At 41.9% G+C, this 19,898-nt stretch overlaps 1 protein-coding gene across 1 annotated transcript in view; it reads left to right on the forward strand.

Annotated features, from left to right (window-relative positions):
• The window catches only part of CFAP91 (cilia and flagella associated protein 91), a 52,848-nt gene extending 35,440 nt beyond the window's left edge, over positions 1-17,408 (forward strand). The window contains exons 11-18 of the mRNA XM_004577876.3: positions 33-149; positions 1,501-1,572; positions 2,717-2,863; positions 7,631-7,852; positions 11,520-11,668; positions 12,206-12,297; positions 15,402-15,590; positions 17,251-17,408. Coding sequence (XP_004577933.2) covers positions 33-149; positions 1,501-1,572; positions 2,717-2,863; positions 7,631-7,852; positions 11,520-11,668; positions 12,206-12,297; positions 15,402-15,589 — 987 coding nt within the window. The 3' untranslated portion in view covers position 15,590; positions 17,251-17,408. The remainder of the gene's footprint in view (positions 1-32; positions 150-1,500; positions 1,573-2,716; positions 2,864-7,630; positions 7,853-11,519; positions 11,669-12,205; positions 12,298-15,401; positions 15,591-17,250) is intronic.
• Positions 17,409-19,898: the final 2,490 nt, after the last annotated feature.

Genomic DNA, 19,898 nt, shown 5'->3' on the forward strand with positions numbered 1-19,898 from the left:
CTATTGGTCCCTACTAATTGTGATTATTTCAGGCACTGTTGGATAAGAAGAAAAAAGTTCTTGAAGACACGAAACCTCTGCGCTTCCTTCACAGAAAATCAGTACCTCAAACTCGCCTTCCAACTCCAACCTTGGAGATGAGCTCCAATGTAAGTTTGAAACATTTAAATGCAAAATGCTAAATTCACTATTGCAGTCTATTAATTTTTTAGGATAGTTTGGGTTGAAAACAAATGTAATGGAGCAATGTTAGTTTTCCAAGTTCTAACTTAAATATTTTCTTTATTCTTGTATGTCAAATTATTGAGTGTATATAAAAGCAAGGAAAATGAAATGAAATATACACCCAACTTTTTTTTGAAGAATAAATCACAAAGAAAACATCTTTCCATGAAAGATAGGCTTCAGAAAGCTATTCTTATGTCTGTCAAACAGAAAAGATGGGTTGAATAATAATTAATTACCATGCCTGGCCTCCTACATGGCTAGGTGGCTGATTGCTGAAACCAAAGGAAAATGGTATGCCATCAAGACTAGCTGGCTCCTGTGGCAGGAATGGTTCAAGGGGGTTACTCCGACCAGGGTAATTTCTCACCACACTCAATTTGGGCAAGGAACCAGAGTTATTTAGGATTTAAAGGACCAAGTCAGATTCAACAAACTCACAAGAAACTACTAGAGAGGCCACAATGCTAACTGATTACTTTAAGGAAAGCAATATAACTACCTGGTGGCTTAGCAAGTTCCTGTTGGCTGGTCAGCACATGGCCTCTCAGTACAGATCAATCCCAGTAAAGAGCCAGACTGTATTTAGGAGGTTGGTGTGTGCTTCATCGGAATGGGGTGGGCTAGGGATTGGAAGATGAGAGGAGAACTCATTGACACCCCACAGCTGTGCTGGTCTGGAGTATACTGGAGCCTTTGGTTAACATGTTTCATTATTGTGGGTTGGTAACATTGACTAAACTGTTATTTTCTTTTATCTTTGGAGGCAAATTGTAATTAGATTTCCAGATCTTGCTCTTGTTGTTTTTGACATGGAGTTATTTAAGATGATTTTGGTAGGTGGTTGATCTTGTCCGTTATATTCTGAATGCACCAATTTAGCTAAATTCTTAGGAAAATCATGTCACTATTACATACATCAGCTAAATTCTTTGCATATTTGTGATCAAATGTGATTTTGGGTTAGTTTTAGAAGAGTATAAAAAATGAAAATGACATCCTCTATAGGAAGAGCATGGAGGTCCTATCATTTTTGCTTTTAATGGCCTTTGTTAATAGACTATTTACAACAAGACATAGTAATGGATTTTCACAATATAGTAAGTAACACTAAGCTTATAATGTGTTCAATGAGAGAAGGACCATTTTCATGTCTCTGTGGATTCTTATGGCATATAGCACAGTTCTTTTGCTTGATATCAGTCTTCAAAGACATACCCAGCACTTGGACTGCCACTGTTCTTAGACTACTTGGTTCTCCCTTTGTCCTTTTAGGAAGAAGAAGAGATAGAAATGGCTGTGATCTACCTTCAGAAGTTGATACGGGGTCGAGTTGTTCAGAACATGGTGTGTAGATCCAGCCTCTGGCCATGTACTTCTCTTCTGAGAATAACTTTTTTTCCCCCAATGTACCTGAGCTTTTCTCCTTGGCAGCCTTCCTTCTTGGCACCCTGCTTGGCACCCTGCAGTCCTAGCCAGCTGGACTCTTGAACTACCTGCCCATTCCCTTCTAGTGCCATCTATTGTCCACTGTGTCAGAGAGAGAGAGAGAGAGAGAGAGAGAGAAAGGGCTTACCTGCTACTTGCCACAGTTGTAACAGAGGTGGTGTGAAACTCATTTCTTCCTTTCAACTGCTACATCCACACCTTTCTTCACCTTGATTTTAACTATTAAAGCATCATAAACCAGATGGACTTTCTAGTTTTCCACAGTCATATACAACTACATGCATTATAAATGAAATAGCTAAATAGCAACTATAGTTTTGAACCCTTACTATTTGCTACTTCTGTGCTCTTGGATGTATTCTCTCTCTCTTTCTTTCTCTCTCTCTTTCTCTATCTCTCTCTTTTCTATCTGTAAACTCATTTCACAGTTATATAAACCCAAGAGAGAATTAGTTAGCTGTTAGCAAATCCAACTCACCTTCCTGACTGGCAAGCCTTGATCAGACTGTGCAGCCAGAGCAGCCAGCTTTCACTTAAAAAGTGGACAGATATTAAGCCCCACTTAACTTCTTTCTTTCTTTTTTTTCTATTTTACCCAGGCAGTTATTGTTATTAAGAGACCCAGGTACAATGAATATGTCCATGGACCTGGGTGAGCAACTTGTGTCCAGCACTACTCTTCACTCTCCTTTCCATAATTACCTTCTGACTTCACACTGATCCATTTACTGAAAAAGAAAACATGGCTAAGAAAAATGCCATCCCAAGTTTATTAGGGAAGGAAATGGGGGGGAAGTTCTAACTTCTCAATATGACTCTATAGTTGGGATGTTGGTTTTGATCAGCTTGTTCAGATACCAAGTCAACAGCACACTGAATATGAAGTCTCTTCTCCACCTGAGCCACAGAAGGTGCTGACCAGAGGGTGGAAGTTTAGCACTGTGGCATCCCATCAAGCAGGACAGAACTCACTTGCAACTCCCAGTGCTTGGCACAAAGAGTTGGTAACTTGCAAGTCTGTCTTTGATTTGCTCTGATACAGATGTTTGAAGGGAAAGAGAAGCGATTGGAGTTGATCCAGGAGTTGCGGACCAGTCACGCACTGCAAGAAGATCAGAAGCTGGTGAAAAAAGCCGAGAAGCAGGTGTCCCTGGCCTTACAGCGACAGAGGAACTTGCACGAGAACAAGGTCCTGCTTTTCTCTTTTGTCACCTGTTATCTTCCCCACCTTGATTTCTGTGACTGCACAAGCAATGCCATAGTAACAATAGATGAATGGATGAAACAATGAACATCCTACCCAATGAAAAATTTATTTAATTTGAAATGTGGAGTTGCATAGAGAGAGGAAGAGGCAGAGAGAAAAAAAAATCTGCTAGTTCACTCTCCAAATGGCTGCAACACCCATGCCTGAGTCAAGTTGAAGCCACAAGTTTGGAACTCCATCCAGGTTGCCCATATTGGCATAGGCGCTCAAGCATTTGGGGGTATTCTCTGTTACTTTCACAGGTACACTAGTAGGGAGCTAAAACAAAAGTAGATCAGCTGGGATTCAAACTGGTACTTGCTAGTACGGCAAGCAGTGGACATTAGTCCACCTGCTGGGTCACTTCACCTGCAGTGACTAGAACTGGCCCTATCGAAAGCCAGGACCAAGAGCTGCTTCTTGGTCTCCCATGTGGATGCAGGGGCCCAAAGACTTGGGCCATCCTCTGCTACTTTTCCAGGCCATTGGCAGGAAGCTGGATTGGAAATAGAGCAGCTGGGACTCAAACTGGATGCCATAGTGGCTTTATCCATTATGCCACAGCACTGACCCCTAACCTTTGAGCATTCTTAAAGCTGGGTGGGATCGTACCTTCATGGAATTGCATATACTGTTATGTTCTTATTTGTGCTAACAAGAAGAACAGAAAATGCTTTTGGTAATTCTATTTCACTTAGCAGAACAGGTATATAATAAAAGCAATGCCAAAAAGAATGAGAAACCAGATTTGTCTTAAAGTATCAGGGCATGAGGCCAACACTGTGGTACAGTGGGTGAGGCTACTACCTATAACTCCAGCATCCCATATGGGCACTGGTTCATGTCCCAGCTGCTCTGCTTCCTAGTTAGTTCCCTGTTCATGTGCCTGGGAAAACAGAAGAAAATGGCCCAAGCCCCTGGGACCCTTCCACCCATGAGGGAGACCTAGAAAAAGCTCCTGTTTGGGCCTGCCCAGCCTGGTCATTGTGGCCTTTTGAGAAGTGAATCAGTAGGTGTGAGATCTGTCTGTCTCCCCTCCCTCTGTAACTCTACCTTTCAGATAAACAAATATTCTTAAACAACAAACAAACAAACAAACTAGGGGGAGGTGTTTAGAACAGTGATTAAATTGTCAATCTGGACACCCAGATCCCCTTTTGGGGGGCTTGATTTGAGTTCTGGCTCCTCCACTTCTGATCCAGTTTCCTCCTCATGTATATCCTGGGAGGCAGCAGATGATGGCTTAAGCAATTTTGCTTCTGCCACCCATGTGGAAGACCCTGATGAAGTTCCAGATTCTTGACTTTGGTGACCCACTCTGGGCTGTTACAGGCATTTGGGGAGTAAGCTAATATGGAGAAGTTTTGTTTTGTTTTGTTTTGTTTTTCTGTTTGCTGTGTCTCTCTATGGCTTTGTTTTTCAATTAAAATAAAAAAAAACCTAATAAATCTCAGTGCTATTTCTGAGTTTGAGAGCTGTGTGCATACAGCATATACCAACTAGATTGTGTATTAAATGTTAGCTTCTCATGTGTGATGACTTTCATCATGACCTCCCAGCTCTCTGCCACCTGACATAGTTGAGAATTGAAGCTCTAAACCAAAAACTACAAATACTTGCCTATTCTCTTCCAGTATTTGTTTATATATACACATTTAAAATTTTTTAATAGTGGGAATATATCTTGAATCTCCTTCCCACTTGTCCATAAATCAACCTGAAAAAGAATCAGTTTTCAGAATTTAGTGTTACAAGGAACTAAGCACCAATGGTAGATAGCTTGGAAATGGTCCCAGCTTTATTTTTATGTGACGGTTACTGAAGTTGACAAAACTGATGATGGGGGAGGGAGGAAGCATGCCACAGGTTGTGAGAGTGCCAGAAGGACTAGGAGAGGAGCTGACTGTGGGCAGTGAAGTCCCTGAGTGTGGAAACCCTGAAGACTAGGGATGTTCAGAGATGGGGGAGAGGGCCCCCAAAACACCAATTATTGAGGCTCTGATTAAAAAAAAAAAAGCCAGGAGCCTTGGATGAGTCTGATGATGGACTGGCAGGTACAGCCCAGCCAGCCTGGGTTTTTTCCACCCATTCATGCTTTTTAGTGACTACCTACATTGCTTCAATCATGTCAGCTAAACTTTGATGAGCTAAACTTTAATGAGAAAACTGGCATTTAGCTAAAGGCTCACTCTGCTTACTTCAGCAGCACTAGGGTGTCCTGGTACCCTGAGCCAGTGCTCTGAGAAAGGGGGCACTGTGCAGAAACCTCCAGCCATGCCAAGACCCCTTTTACTTCCTGCTCCTGTTTTTGTGGAAAGTGACCCAGAAGATGTAGCTTCCAATATGTAATGTGCTACATGACTGCAACAGTCATTCCTTCCTAAGTATTTTTACTGGATTTCCAGTTAGATTTTACTGCCTGAGTACACCCAAGTTCATTACTGAGGGAGGAGGTGAGACATGAGCAGGAGGCACCTGAGGAATCAAAAGGCTGCATTTGCATTCCAAGTGGAGGCACTTCCAGTCCCTGGAAACACGGGCACAATTCATTTTGGGTCCTGAGCTAAACGTTTATGAATATGAAGAGCAGATGGAAGGAGCAAAATGTAAGGAAATGAGTTTTTATCATTTCACTGTTTCTTTCCATCTCTCCTTATTTGAACTTGGTGAGTAGAAAAGTCAAGCGTGGGCTGGGAGACAGGTGAAGATAAGCATGTGGGTGTCAGGGCTGAAGCTGCACTTGACTGACTCTTGCACCAGCCTACAAGCATTCCTTCTCTTCGGATGCAGAGCAGAAGAGCGGGACAGTCCAGGTTGAAGTAGCCTGACACTGGAGGAACAGCCCTTTGCCTTATAGTGAGGATATAAGAGGGAACAGGAGAGGGCCCGTCGGCATGGCCTAGCGGCTAAAGTCCTCGCCTTGAACGCCCCGGGGTCCCATATGGGTGCCGGTTCTAATCCCAGCAGCTCCACTTCCCATCCAGCTCCCTGCTTGTGGCCTGGGAAAGCAGTCGAGGACGGCCCAAAGCTTTGGGACCCTGCACCCGCGTGGGAGACCTGGAAGAGGTTCCTGGTTCCTGGCTTCGGATCGCACTGGCCGTTGTGGCTCACTTGGGGAGTGAATCATTGGACGGAAGATCTTCCTCTCTGTCTCTCCTCCTCTCTGTATATCTGACTTTGTAATAAAATAAATAAATCTTAAAAAAAAAAAGGGAACAGGAGAAGGTTACACAGGATAGATCACCTTACGAAAACAAAAACAAAAAAGCAAAAAAATTTTAGCATTTTGTGTTGTGTAAAAAGGGACAAGTCAGTGATTATTTTCATTTTATGAACAAAACTAAAATTTTAATGCTTTTTCACATCCATTCTGAAAACATGCAATTTGACCAAAGTGAAAGGAACATAAATCTCCCTAAAAGAAGTGTTCACAACATTATTTATACTGAGACATTTTCAAATATTTGCTCAGTGATTACATTGCCAGACAATACAAGATCACATTTATACAGATATTGGTGTGTATATATGAAATACTTACAGAAATGATGGAATGACCTTTTGCGGTTTACTTTGATCTCTGTCCTCGAAAGTTTTGCTCAGGGATAGGTGCATTTCTTTCGTGTCAATGACTGTGGCTTTATTTGAAGTATGAAACTAAAAAGGAAGAAATTCGGTTTCATCACAATATTTTAAAAATACCTTCCCAATATTAAAAAATCATTATCAAATATGTTGCACTTTGTTACAAGTACTTAGTAAGAGTATTCACATCACACAAAATTAACAAAAACAAACACTGAAAACTCGTGCTACAGCAAGAGTCGATAAGCAGCTTTGGATTTTCTCATGCACAACAAAGAAAAGACTCAAGAGTTTAGACTACCAAAAGTCCCCAAACAATCCTAACAGGAAAGAACAAAGACAGAAACTAAAAGAAAACTCCAGATCAGTGTGCATTTGGAGCTGTAAGAAAGAATGGAGCTGTGAGCTGTACAACTTGAATTACAGCAAGACAAATCTCTGAACTTTAAACACATGTCAGGGCCAGGATACAGGGTTCCACCAATAGGTACTGTGGCTTCCTTGTGGCCAACAGTTCCAGAGGCTCCTCGTTTTCCCTAAGACATTTAGATTTTTCCCCTGTGCTGTTTCAAAGGTGATTGTTAATGGCCTTGAAGTTATTGAAAGACTCAGAAGTGTGAAAATTTTCTACTTTTACATCATTCAGGGTCATAAAGTTCCCCAAACTTGTGTGAAAAGGTGAGACATTAAAAAAAAATTTTTAAGTATAATGAATGAATTTCCAGGAGATTCTATTTTATTAATTTCACAATATTAACTTGAATAAAGACCTTGGCATTTTACTTCATATCTGGGAAGACATACTTTCTTTGGTAAAGCTGAAAGGAAACAAACTACTGTGTGCTTACTCACAGAAATGTTCTTCTGAAGCCTCTTCTAATTTGCACAGTGTGACCCATCAGGGACCCAGAGTAATCTGTTTTGTTTTTGGTTTTTTTTTTTATATGAAAGTTTGTAGTAAACTTTCCTAGGGAGAGCCCTTAGGGTGGGGAGATAATATTACTAATCAAAAAGGTACATTCTGAAATGAATTGACTGACAGGAGTTCTGGATAATGTAGCATCCCTCCTAATAGCCACCACCCCTAGAGGAAGTTGTATCCTGAAAGTTAGCATTATTTTCTAGGTGTCACTACTAGAAAACCATTTGGCTGGCCTGGAAGGAAAGGCGCTGGCAGACATGTTTGACTTCCTGTCCAAAGAGCTGGTGAGACTGCAGGAGGAGAGGAGGATCCACGCCTTTGCCATGCTTGCTGAGCGCCAACGGAGGATGCGAGAGGCAGAGGAGAGCGGCCGGCGCCAGGCAGAACAAAGGCGCCTGCGCGAGGAGGACAAGATCTTTAAAGAGGCAAGTAGAGTCTGTAGTTAGAAATTATCCCAAAGGAATGTATCAAACCCACAGAATTGCAAGACATAAACTGGTATTGATTTTTTGGTTTTGCTTTTGTGCAGCAGTTGGGTTGCTACCATGAACTGAGTACTGTGCAAAGGTACGGTGGGATACCTTGGAGGAAAACAAAGAGACAAAGTCCCTTCTCTCCCAGAGCTTAAGTAACACAAGAATGTAGAAAAAAAAATGTAATGAGTTCCAAGAAGGAAACCAAAGGCGCCCAGTGATGTATTTTAAATAGATTCCTCTTCTTGCTGCAGGGAGAACAGGTTGAGGGAGGACAGAGCAGGAACAAGGATACCTTCAAGGAGGCTGCTTAAGTGGTGAAGGCCAGAGCAACAAACAGGCAGAATCCAAACTGATTTCTCCTTTTGGGTGTGAACAACTGGAAGATGAAGACACTGCTTTTTGCAGTGGAAAGCTCAGAAGGGAACAGTGTAGGGGCAAGGGCAGAACCAGGAATTCAGTGTATACCTATTTAGGGACAGCTAAGGGGAAGCCTCCCTTTTGTAGATGGATATACAAGACACAAATTAGAAGAGAGGTTTGGCCGCAGAAAGGCATTGGAGAACTGTTGGTACATTAAAATTCAGACTAAGGCACAACAGATATGAAATGCCAAACTGACCAAGCTGCAAATTCAGGGGGAACCTTGAGGCACTAATCCCTCCTAGAGAACACAGAGGGCTGCTGCTGGAACTGGAGGCCGACCTCACACCCAAAGCTTCCCTTTTCCTGTAGTCAGAGGAGGGATGCTTCACAGGGACCCCTTGGGAAGCCTGGTTATTGTTCTGGCTAGTCAGTGTTCTGGAGTGCCGCACCATCTGGCTGTTTCAAAGGAAGCTGGCTGCCTGGGGTTCGCACACACAGCCCATGTTGCTTGTACTGTGTCAATGGTAACTTGGGTAAGCCCTTCCCCTGGGCCAGAAATGGCAGGGAAGGAAGAGCCAGCCTGGAACTCACAAAGGTTCCTCTCCACGAAAGCCGTCTGCATCGATGTGTGGGTACTCTTGAGCTCCACACCTTAAAAAGAAAAGAAAAAAAAAGCCAAAACACCCCCATGGCATGTAAATCTGGAGTTCATGTTTGATCTGAAGGTTTGATGTGTTAGTGGATTCCTGTGGAATTAGGGTTAATTCATTAACCGTGTTTGGTGTGTATGTTTTTAATCTAAAACAGCTTTTTGAGTGAAACCAGATTGTCCTCCCTGGGCACAGCTTAAGTAGATCAGGGCTATAAATTTTAAAAGTTTGGGACTATAAATTGTGGAGTCTAGATTTCTAACTTCAGTATGCAGATTGCCTAATGGGTATCAGTGTGATTGTTGTATTCCAGTTTTTTACTATCTTAGAACATTTCGAAAGAGTTAGTGAAATTACTGACAGACCAATCTTTCCTGCCCCCATCTAATACCATGAAGGGAAAACCAGCCGGGAACAACTAAGCTAAGTAATGAGGGGCGGGGATAAGAAGAAATGGACTGGAGGCACCACTGTGCTGATAAACAGACAGGAGCATGCTGGTGTGAAGCTTGCTGTCTTCTGAACAGGGAGTGAGGTCAGAAAAGTGTCTGCTGTGTCTAAGAAGGGCAAGAAACAAGTGAGGTGATGCCTTCCAACTCCTTGTAAGGACCACTTACATCAAGAATACCTTCAGCTTTTTGAATCCCTGCATTTACTGGCTGTCATTCTAATCGCCAATCTCTCTAATTAAAGCACCATTGCTATTTTCCTGCCTACTTCCTTATTCTACCTTCAGAGAAGTCCCTTGGATCAACATGAAGATGAGTATGCTTACATAGAAATATACCAGAAGAGAGAACAAGCATATAACTAACACATAGAAACGCAGTCACACTCCTGTTTAAATATGCATGCCCATATTGCAAGCACACTCACAAGGAAATGTCCACGCGTAGTATCTAGTGTGCACAGAATGTCAAAGCTATGGAGGAGCACACAAAGACATATATAGGGATGTCTAGATTTCTCTATTCACTACTGCACATGCAATCACAACTATGTACGAAAGCACTTATTTATACAGATATGTGCAAACCCACAAGTACATATGTTCATCTGAGTGGACCACATTACATTCCCTACCTCTCTGCTGTTATATGACTGGGCAGCCCAATTGTCACGTGTGTGCAGTTTGCTTCCTTAGTAAGACTGGACTCTATGAGAGTGAGCCTATCATCTGTTCCCTCTTTGTCTTCCATAACACCAGCACATAGTTACTAGCACATAGCAGATATTTAGAAAATATATTTTGGCTCGTTGGTTATTTGGTTGATATTGCATTAAATTGGCCTGTGATATTTGCCAATGGGGAAGGCATAGGATTTCAAGGCTGCTTTTTCTTCTACAGGTTTACATAGTACTCATACCTATTATATATTCAGAATTATATCCCATATGCTAATATTAATTGGTGGTAAGTCTCAGGCATGTCTCAGATACAAAGAAATATGCAGACAGGAAATAAGTGTTTGACAGAGTTAGACTGATTGTCCTACCTACCCACTGTTCCCTAACCGTGTGTTCAATAAATCTAGCTACTCTGTTATAATCTACCAATCAATCAATGAATCAATGTGTTCTATACCCAAGAAGCTTATAATCTATTAACAATACAAAGTATCTGTAGCTAAATACGTTGTACAGATACTTATAATACTTTCTGTGTATTTATCCATAAAGCAGGACACATGAAACTGTACTGCTTATGACTGCGTACTTAGGGAACAAAATTATAAAGTAAAGAAAGCGTTTGTCCTGAAAGTGAAAAGAGATTGTGGTTAGGACAAACCTATGGTGCCTCTCTGTGGTGCTAGCAGGAGCTACATGGGCACTGGCTTCTTCTGACTTCATTACACTGTATCTTTACTGCACTTCTCAAACTCTCTTACAGTTCATAGTTTCAAGAAAGCTTAAAGAGTAGCACATTAGGGTTATTATGATTGCCTGGTAAATTCTTCAGAGACCCGGGAACCATCTAACTTTCTGCTTTTCTGACACTAAGGCATGGCCATTGTGTTCATTTAAGGTGATCATTGATCATCTAGAACTATGTCCCCACACACTAAGAAATGAAATGAGAAACAAAGAAGCTAAATCTTTCCCTTTAAAAATCCTTCCTGGTTAAGGCCTATTTATAGCCCCTTGGTCAGAACCTGGTCAGAGCTGCTTTGGATGATAAGAGATGTAGTCTTTATTCTAGGCACTTATTTGCCTAACTAAATACTAGGGTGCCATTATTTTATAGGAAAGATAGAAAGGACATTGGCAAAGACACTCTAGACTCTGTTCCAGTTATATCATTTGACCCCGGTCATAACTGGTCTGAACAAAGCCAAGACCCACTGAAGGCTGTAGTCTTCCTAGAGTGCTTTACTGCCAACTCTCAAGCAAGATCCTTAATTCTAAAATGGGCTGAATGAATTCCCAAAATGAGTAGCTAGGTGGAAGAACACACTGATTTGATGGTAAAGGAAAGGAATTATTGACCTGATTGATGAAATGCATGAGCTTTAAAGAAGTCAGACAATACTCGTCTACTTTTCTTGTCTGTTTACAATGGTATTGTTGTTCTTAGTAAGTAAGGGTGTTTTTACTTTATGTAGGTTATTAAAGTTCATCAAAGTACTGTATCCTCCTATTTGGAAGAGATAATACTGAATACTGAAGAAAGCACTGCAGAAGAACATGCCAGGGCAGAAATTGAAAAGATGGTTGAGGAAATCAATGACATTGCTTATGAAATGGAACACCGGTATGTACCAAGGGAATAGACCACAGACTGAGCAGTCCATTTATTGTTAGCTGCATTTGGGCTCGTGGGCTGCTTATCACTTCACAATCAAAGTCCCCATTGTTTTATTAACATAACTCTTTAGAATCCACCATGCTTATATCTCTATGGAAGGAAACTGGGGGATTGAGTTTTCAGTTATCTGTTGCAGTCTAGGTTATTTTTGTATTATTGACTTGTAGAATACTCAGGGGCATGAAAGCACTGTGAAATACATGTGAGCATCATCTCCAGGACTTCACTCAAAGCTTTGGGCTTCCATGCAAAAATGGCTGTTTCTAACATTCTCTTCCTAGTGGGTGATAGGATGGGAGGTGATGGAACAAGGATAGGGTCAAATCCAAATCTTCCATGAAGTTAAGCAAGCTTGCCAGAAAGGAGTTGATGATGGCAGGATTTGAGCAGTGGAGTTCCCTAAACATGCTAAGAAGAGCCAAATATACATCAGTAGATCCTGCCAAGAAACAAAGTTGAAATAGTGTCTTTTTTTTTCTTAAGTCGAACTCATCTTCAGTCAGAGGAAATTGTTGCTGAGTTGGTTTACAGCTTTCTGATCCCAGAGGTACAGAAATACTTTATTAAAGAAAAAGGTAAGCCATTGCAAATGCTTCACTTCAGGATCTTTAAAAGATAGAAATTATTAGGATCAGTGTCTTGGCGTAGCCAGCTAATCCTCTGCCTGTAGCACCAGCATCCCACATGGGCCCATTTTGTATCCCAGATGCTCCACTTACAACTGAACTGCCTGCTTATGGCCTGGGAAAGCAGCACAAGATAACTCAAGTCCTTGGGCCCCTGTGTGCATGTGAGAGACTCAGAAGATATCCTGGATCCTGGTTTCTGGCTTCAGAATGGCTCAGCTCCAGCCATTGTGGCCATTTGGGGGGTGAGCCAGAGATGGAAGATCTCTCTGTTGGTATCTCCTTCTCTCTGTAGCTCTGCCTTTCCAAAAAAAAATTAAGAAAAAAATCTTTTAAATATGGAAATTATTTTCATTTTCCCAGAGATTTAAAACTGAACAGAGGTGTGAGGAAATTACTGAAGGAGAGCCAGTGAGTTTTCATATTTCAGACCATGTCAAGTTCTTTTCCTGTAGTCAAACTCCACAACATCATCACCCTGGAATCAATGGGATGTGCTTCCAATAAACTTAACAGGTTGCCAAATGCAATCTTGTATGAAAGGAAATTCCCAGGTTCTCAGATGAGGTGTGTTTTGTGATTCAAGTGAAGGTAGCTTTTGTTGGCGAGGCACCAGTGAAGCAGGGATGCCTGAAGGGTCTACGTGTGCTGTGCTCCTTTGCTCAGGCCACAGATTTCTTCTTCCTGCTGGGACCATTTCTAAGTCTAAATATCCTGATTCACCTTTGGTAAAAATTATAATTTAAATGCGTTTATTTGAGAGACAGAGAGCTTCCACCTGCTAGTTCTCTCCCCATTGTAGCTGCCTATGATGAATGGCTAGGGCTGGACTGGGGCTGGACCAGGGCTAGAGCTGAGATCTGAGAGCTCTATCCAGGTCTCCCACATGAGTGGCAGGTAGCAAGAAGTTTTGCCAGAGCTCTCAGACTATTGGTGCTAGGCCTGATCCAAGAGGGAGGCATATAACCAGGAGAAGACAGGTAACTAACAGCCCAGAAGAGTTCAGGATTATTCAGGGAAATTCTGCACAGGCCTAATCCAGACAGTGTGTGATATGTCAGGTCACCTAATCAACTATATGCAAGGCAGAAGTGTGTGAGTGTATCCAGAGAGGACAAAGCAATATCTCACTGTCACATTACAGTTATTGTAGACTTATTAAGTCACACTTAGTTTGCAGACTTTTTTGTGCTACTAGCAATGATGAAATCATTGTATTTTACATATATCTTGGCCATGCTTCTCAGAGTAAATTTTCAGCAGTACAGTTGCTGGGCTTGGGACATGTGCATTTTCCATCTTACCAAGTTGGTATCATCTCACACAGTTCCTCTTGGACCTGAAGGAAAGGGTTCAGAGGAGGACCTGAATGGAGGAATCCAGGGGGCTTGTCTGTGGGCAAGATTTGTGTCCATTAGCCTCTTAATTTTATATTTATGTTGGGTCACCAAAGTCATATGGCCAGGATCACACACTAAGACCTTTTCAAACAAGGGGGATGTATTAGTGTATTTACTCTATACAAACTTAAGATAATATTGTGTATAGAACATCTTGAGTTATCACACTTTTTAAAAGTTTTTAAAGATTTGTTTATTTATTTTTATTGGAAAGTCAGATATACAGAGAGGAGGAGAGACAGAGAGGAAGATCTTCCATCTGATGATTCACTCCCCAAGTGACCCCAATGGCCAGTGCTGTGCCAATCCAAAGCCAGGAGCCAAGATGTTCCTCCAGGTCTCCCACGCAGGTGCAGGGTCTGAAAGATCTGGGACTCTACTGCTTTCCCTGGCCACAAGCAGGGAGCTAGATGGGAAGCAGGGCTGCCAGGATTAGAACCTGTGTGCCCATATGGGATCCTGGCACGTTCAAGGCGAGGACCTTAGCCAATACAAGGACCTTACCCACCACACCGGGTCCAAGTTATCACACTTTTTAAAAACCTGATGGATCATCAAGATCTTAAGGAGACATGTAAAATAATAGTAACTGCCAAGTCATAAGTGTTAATAAAATTCAAGACAGTGTACTAAGCATTTTTAAATGTCTTATAACGGCTGTAGATATATTCCTTCTTCATTAAGGAAGTTAGTGCTTAGAGGAATGCACTTTGTAAATTTACATTACCATCTGTGTGGCTCCAGAGATGCCACTTTTCAACCATACTGCAGTGAACTGCCATACTGCTGTGCAAATTATCGTCCACAAAGTCACTGATAGTGAAATAGCAATCAACAGTACTTCTTACTGCACTTTACTAGTGAATGACTTACAACAAATAACCTGTCTTTCTGAAAGTGGGGATATTAATGTTCTCTTGTGGGATTGTGGAGGGATTAAATTAACAATCCAGATGTGCCAGCTGCTTAAGCCAGTGCTTGACACCAAGTAAAGACAAGTGCTAGGTGCCAATGACATCAACCTTATCATCTTCATTGCCATCGTTTTTAAGGACACCAATGCTTAATGCTGTCAGTCCCAAGCCTCAACAATGTTCTTAGAATTTAGAGCAATGGTCGCCTTCTAAAATCGTCAGCTCAGACTCATTGTCAACCAAAGGTACCCTCATCATTAGAAGCAAAATCTGAAAGAGAAGTGTAAAACACAGTGTTTTACCTTTCAGTGATTTACAATCAAGGTGGAAAACAAAGTGTGACTTGTCTGAAATGCGTCAGTACTGAACTAGTTGGTACATATTCAAGCGGTAAATGGTACATGTGAGCTAACATTATCAAAGGAAAATTCTTGGGGGAGCTGGAACTTCAGCTGGAGTGCCGCCTGTTGAGGAGTAGAAAAAAGGCAAGCCTTGTGGGAAGAGGAGGATGGCAAGACTGAGACAAAGACTGGAGATGGAGGAGGCAGCAAGAGATGATGCTTGCATTTGATTTAGCTTTGCAACAGCACAGATTGTTTCCATGTAACCCCATCAGCCCTAAATCAGAATACGCGTGGTTTGCAAAAACTTTTGTTTCCATCATTGTTCTCTTGAAGCATTTGGGAATAAATTCATTGAGACCTTGAGAGTTAACAGTGCTTCTGTCACCTTGGTGCAGTGAGGAATGCCCAGCGGAAACACATCCTTGCAGCCCACCAGATCATCCACGGGCACACGGACGCCTTGCTGCAGCAGAGACTCACTGAGCAACAGCAGGAGCAAGAGCAAGAGTCGCAAGAGCAAAATGAGGACTCAAATGCTGCCGCGGTGCCTGAGGAAGAAACCCCAGATGAGCACAACAGCTAAGGTGAGCTTAATTTTCCTAGCAGAGGGAAGCCGAGAGAGACGAGGAGGAGGACTTGCAGCATTGTTGAGCTTTATGCCATGCTCTAGAAGTCATACTGTGCCAAGATTGTTTCTAACACTCACGCATTTCAACTGGCACACTTCATCTAGGCTGTGGCATTTACTCTTGAAAAGTATTAAAGAACTAGAGTTAATATTACCACAACTGAATTCTTGTGATCCTGAAAATAGGAATCCAATGTTTTTTAAAAGATCTATTTTCCTTGAAAGACAGAATTACAGAGAGAGAGGAAGAAAGAGAGAATTTTCCATCTACTGTTTCATGCCCCAAATAACTGCTACAGCCAGAGCTTGGCAGTTTAAACCTGGAAATCCGGAGCTGCCTCTGGGTCTCCCACCTGGATGCAGGGGCACAAGGACCTGGGACATCCTTTACTGATTTCCCAGGCCACTAGCAGGCAGTTGAGTCAGAAATGGAGCAACAGGGACTAGAACCAACTAGAAGCTTGCTCTTGTAATCAAGTTATGTCCCCATGCTGGTGCTGGTTGTAGGCACAGTAGGATATGCAGAGCCTGCCCAGTTCTAACCCAAATGCCTTCTGTAATACCCATGAGGAGTTGGTCTTAGAGTCAACAAAACATTCAGACTAACATAGGCCACGTTTGAAGAAATATCCATTTAATTTGAAAGGCAGAGTGACACAAATACATACACACAGGGGGAGAGAGGGAAATGGGGAGAGAGGGAGCTTGAGGGGAGATGGAGAGAGAGACTGAGAGAGAGAGAGAGAGAGAGAGAGAGAATATTTTCCAGGAAGATAAAGCCAGAAATGAGAAACTCCATCCAAATTTCCCACATGGGTGGCAAGTGTTGAAGGATTTACCCATAATGTGGTGCATCCCAGGTTTCATATTAGCAGGAAGAAGGATAGGAAGCTGGGACTTGTGGCAAGTTTCAGGTTAACCTGCTACACCAAAGCACCCACCCCACATAGGCCACTTTTGATGTGAACCCACTCAGTGTAATATAAGCTTTGATCAGGGCAAAGTCAACCATCTCTTTTCTCTCTAGGGGCTCTTGCCATATCCATGCATAACACACAGTTTCTTTCTTTAGCCACCAGGTCACAGAACTCATGTATAAGGAAAAGAGATTCACATAGCAAGGTACAGGTGCTGCCCCAGCTTAAACCACCCCCCAGGGGCCAGAATCCCTTCTAATAAATTCTACACCTAGCTTCCACAGTCTCCACGATAGATGTACATGGTGTCAAAAATACATCCGTGGAAGCTCAGCACTAATTAATCATTTCTAAACCCTCTGCCTCCAGATGCGATTTGCAGATCAGAGGTTATTCTTGGCTTAAGTGAAGTTGCTTAGTAACATGGTTCACATAAACCACCTCATCAGGTTGCTAGGAGAACAAAGCTAATGAGTCAATTAAAGGTAAATTTTTCCTGCCAAGGGGAAAGAGAGTGAAGCTTTGGCTGTATCTGCAGACTTTTCCATGAAGAGGTGTGGCTTTCGCTGCTTTGGGCTCAGTATAGGTTGGGGGAAGGCAGTAAGGCAGAGAGAGACATTTTGGTTTAGCATGTAATTGGGGCATGGCAGATTCTGCTACTAACTATACTCTAAAACAAGTAATTTCTCTTCTCTTGAGGTTTGTCCAGAACATATTTCCAAGGATCCTCTGCAGGGGTAACTTTTGGCATCAGAGGGTATCATGGAAGAAAGAATGAGATGAAGGTGAAGTTAAGAAAAAGAACTGAGAAAACAGATATACAATTCTTAAATATCAAGTTGTGGTTGTAAATTGAAGCTGAAAAGCCTTTGTCTTTAACAATGATTTCCTGAAATCATTAACTACATGTGAAGCTTATGTTTACATGTAACATTACAATAACTATGAAATACAAATTCAAGAACCAAAGCATTTTGCCAAATTTATTATAGTGATAAAAGTGAGCCTAAGGATTGGGATGCTATTTTTTCTGACCTGCAAATTTAATAAGATTTGTAATTTACATAGTTTGAGTTAAATAAAATGCAATTATTTCTGGTTATGATGATTGCTTTGTGACATTTACAGTGACCTTGAAATCAAGCTGGAGAAGTGAAAAGGGAAATCTCAGTTTTGCACTTACAGTAGAATTCATATCAACAAAACTACATAAGGCATGTGTATGGTGGGCCTGGTGCAATGGCCTAGCGGCTAAAGGCCTCACCTTGCACTCACTGGGATCCCATATGTGTGCGGTTGGTATCCCGGCTGCTCCACTTCCATTCCAGCTCCCTGCTTGTGGCCTGAGAAAGCAGCTGAGGATTGCCCAAAGCCTTGGGACCTTGCACCCACGTGGGAGACCCAGAAAAAACTCCTGACTCCTGGCTTTGGATCGGCATAGCTCTGGCCATTGTGGCCACTTGGAAAATGAACCAGCAGATGGAAGATCTTTCTCTCTGTCTTTTCTTCTCTCTGTAGATCTGCCTTTCCACTAAAAATAAATAAATCTTAAAAAGAAAAAAAATTGTATGTGATAGTTATAAAGTCCAGCTGAAAAAAAAATTGATTGTTCACGTAAATAAAAACAACAAAGAAATTGATTTAAGCAGACCCTAGATCCCTGTTGCTTCGAGAAACCTACTAGAAATAAAATTTAGTTTACATTTGTATTTAGTTAACATAATTCTGGGTGTCAGCTTATTGTCACAATTTTTCATATATAATTTCTAAAATACAGTCAAAGATATACCAAATGTGTGAGCAAAGGTCCCAAACAAGAAACCAAACAGAAACACTATGTGACAGAAACAGACAAAAAGTATAGAAAATGTTAGAATTATTGAATATAGACTTAAAAATATCTACATTTACTATATGATTATTTTAGCAACCAGAACTGTGAAAGGGTAGTGTTTAACCTACCTGGTCTATGGTATCTTGCTATGAAATCCCCAATTGATTAAATCAGCTTTTGGTACCGGGAGAGGGGTGCTGCAGCAGCAGATACTAAACACGTGCAAGAGGCTTTGGAACTGAGTACTGGATAGAGACAAGAAGGTTTGTTGTGCATACTAAATAAGTGGCTAGTAGCAGTAATTTCAGTGAGATACACGAGGAAGGTATTGTTGGAAACTTGAAGAAGGTGATCCTTGCTATAAAGTTAGAAATAACTTGGTTAAATTGTGTTTTAGTATTTTGTGGAAGGTAGAACTTGTAAGCAATAAAATTGAATATGTAACTTAGCAGCTTTCTAAGCAAAGTTTTAAAGGAACTTCTGCCTGTTTATGGTAAAATGTGAAAGGCAAGAGACGAATAAAGAAGGAATTCTTAAGAAAAAAGAAACATGAAGTTTAGAGTTTGGACATGAGGGAAAAAATGAGAAAAATGTTTTCTAAGGATGTAGCTGAGTAGCCATTTGCTAGTTTATATTATCAAACTGTCAGTTCAGATTGAGTGGGATAGAGATAGGATGAAATTAAGAAGAGCTAGTGGAATTCTTGTGCTGTGAACATACACTGTTCTTCAAAAGGGTCAAATAACCTGTAAGGCGATTCTGAGCTCATCAGCGCTGCTGCCTCAGTTCCAACATGCCAGACAGCCTCTGCACAGAATCTTAGGAATGGGACTAGCTGATGGGTCTTGGCCCAGCAGAACCAAAAGGGCAGACCCTAGACGAACAGAGCCATGGAAACAGAACCCCCACTTGGAGATATGGAGGTGGATAGCAGAGCTAAAGGCTCACCCCAACGGGGCTACAGAGGTGGTAGTATAACCTCAAGGACCCCCGAAAACAAGACAAGGAAGACTATTTTCAATTTCTAAGATCCTTGCTCAGTTTGGAACTAGCTGGAGGCCCGCTGCCTCTTTCTTCTTTACAGTTTCTCCCTTTTGGAATGGGAATATCTATCCTATTCTTACCCCACCATTGAATTTTAGAGGCACACACTGGTCTGATTTTACAGGTTCACAAATGGAGAGTTATGCTATCTCAGGATAAATTGTATCCTGAGGCTTTTTTTTTTAAAGATTTATTCATTTTATTACAGCCAGATATACACAGAGGAGGAGAGACAGAGAGGAAGATCTTCCGTCCGATGATTCACTCCCCAAGTGAGCCGCAACGGGCCGATGCACGCCGATCCGAAGCCGGGAACCTGGAACCTCTTCCGGGTCTCCCACGTGGGTGCAGTGTCCCAGTGCATTGGGGCGTCCTCAACTGCTTTCCCAGGCCACAGGCAGGGAGCTGGATGGGAAGTGGAGCTGCCGGGATTAGAACCGGCGCCCATATGGGATCCCGGGGCTTTCAA

The sequence above is a fragment of the Ochotona princeps genome, chromosome 3 (assembly GCF_030435755.1).
Source record: "Ochotona princeps isolate mOchPri1 chromosome 3, mOchPri1.hap1, whole genome shotgun sequence".
Taxonomy (NCBI): Eukaryota; Metazoa; Chordata; class Mammalia; order Lagomorpha; family Ochotonidae; genus Ochotona; species Ochotona princeps.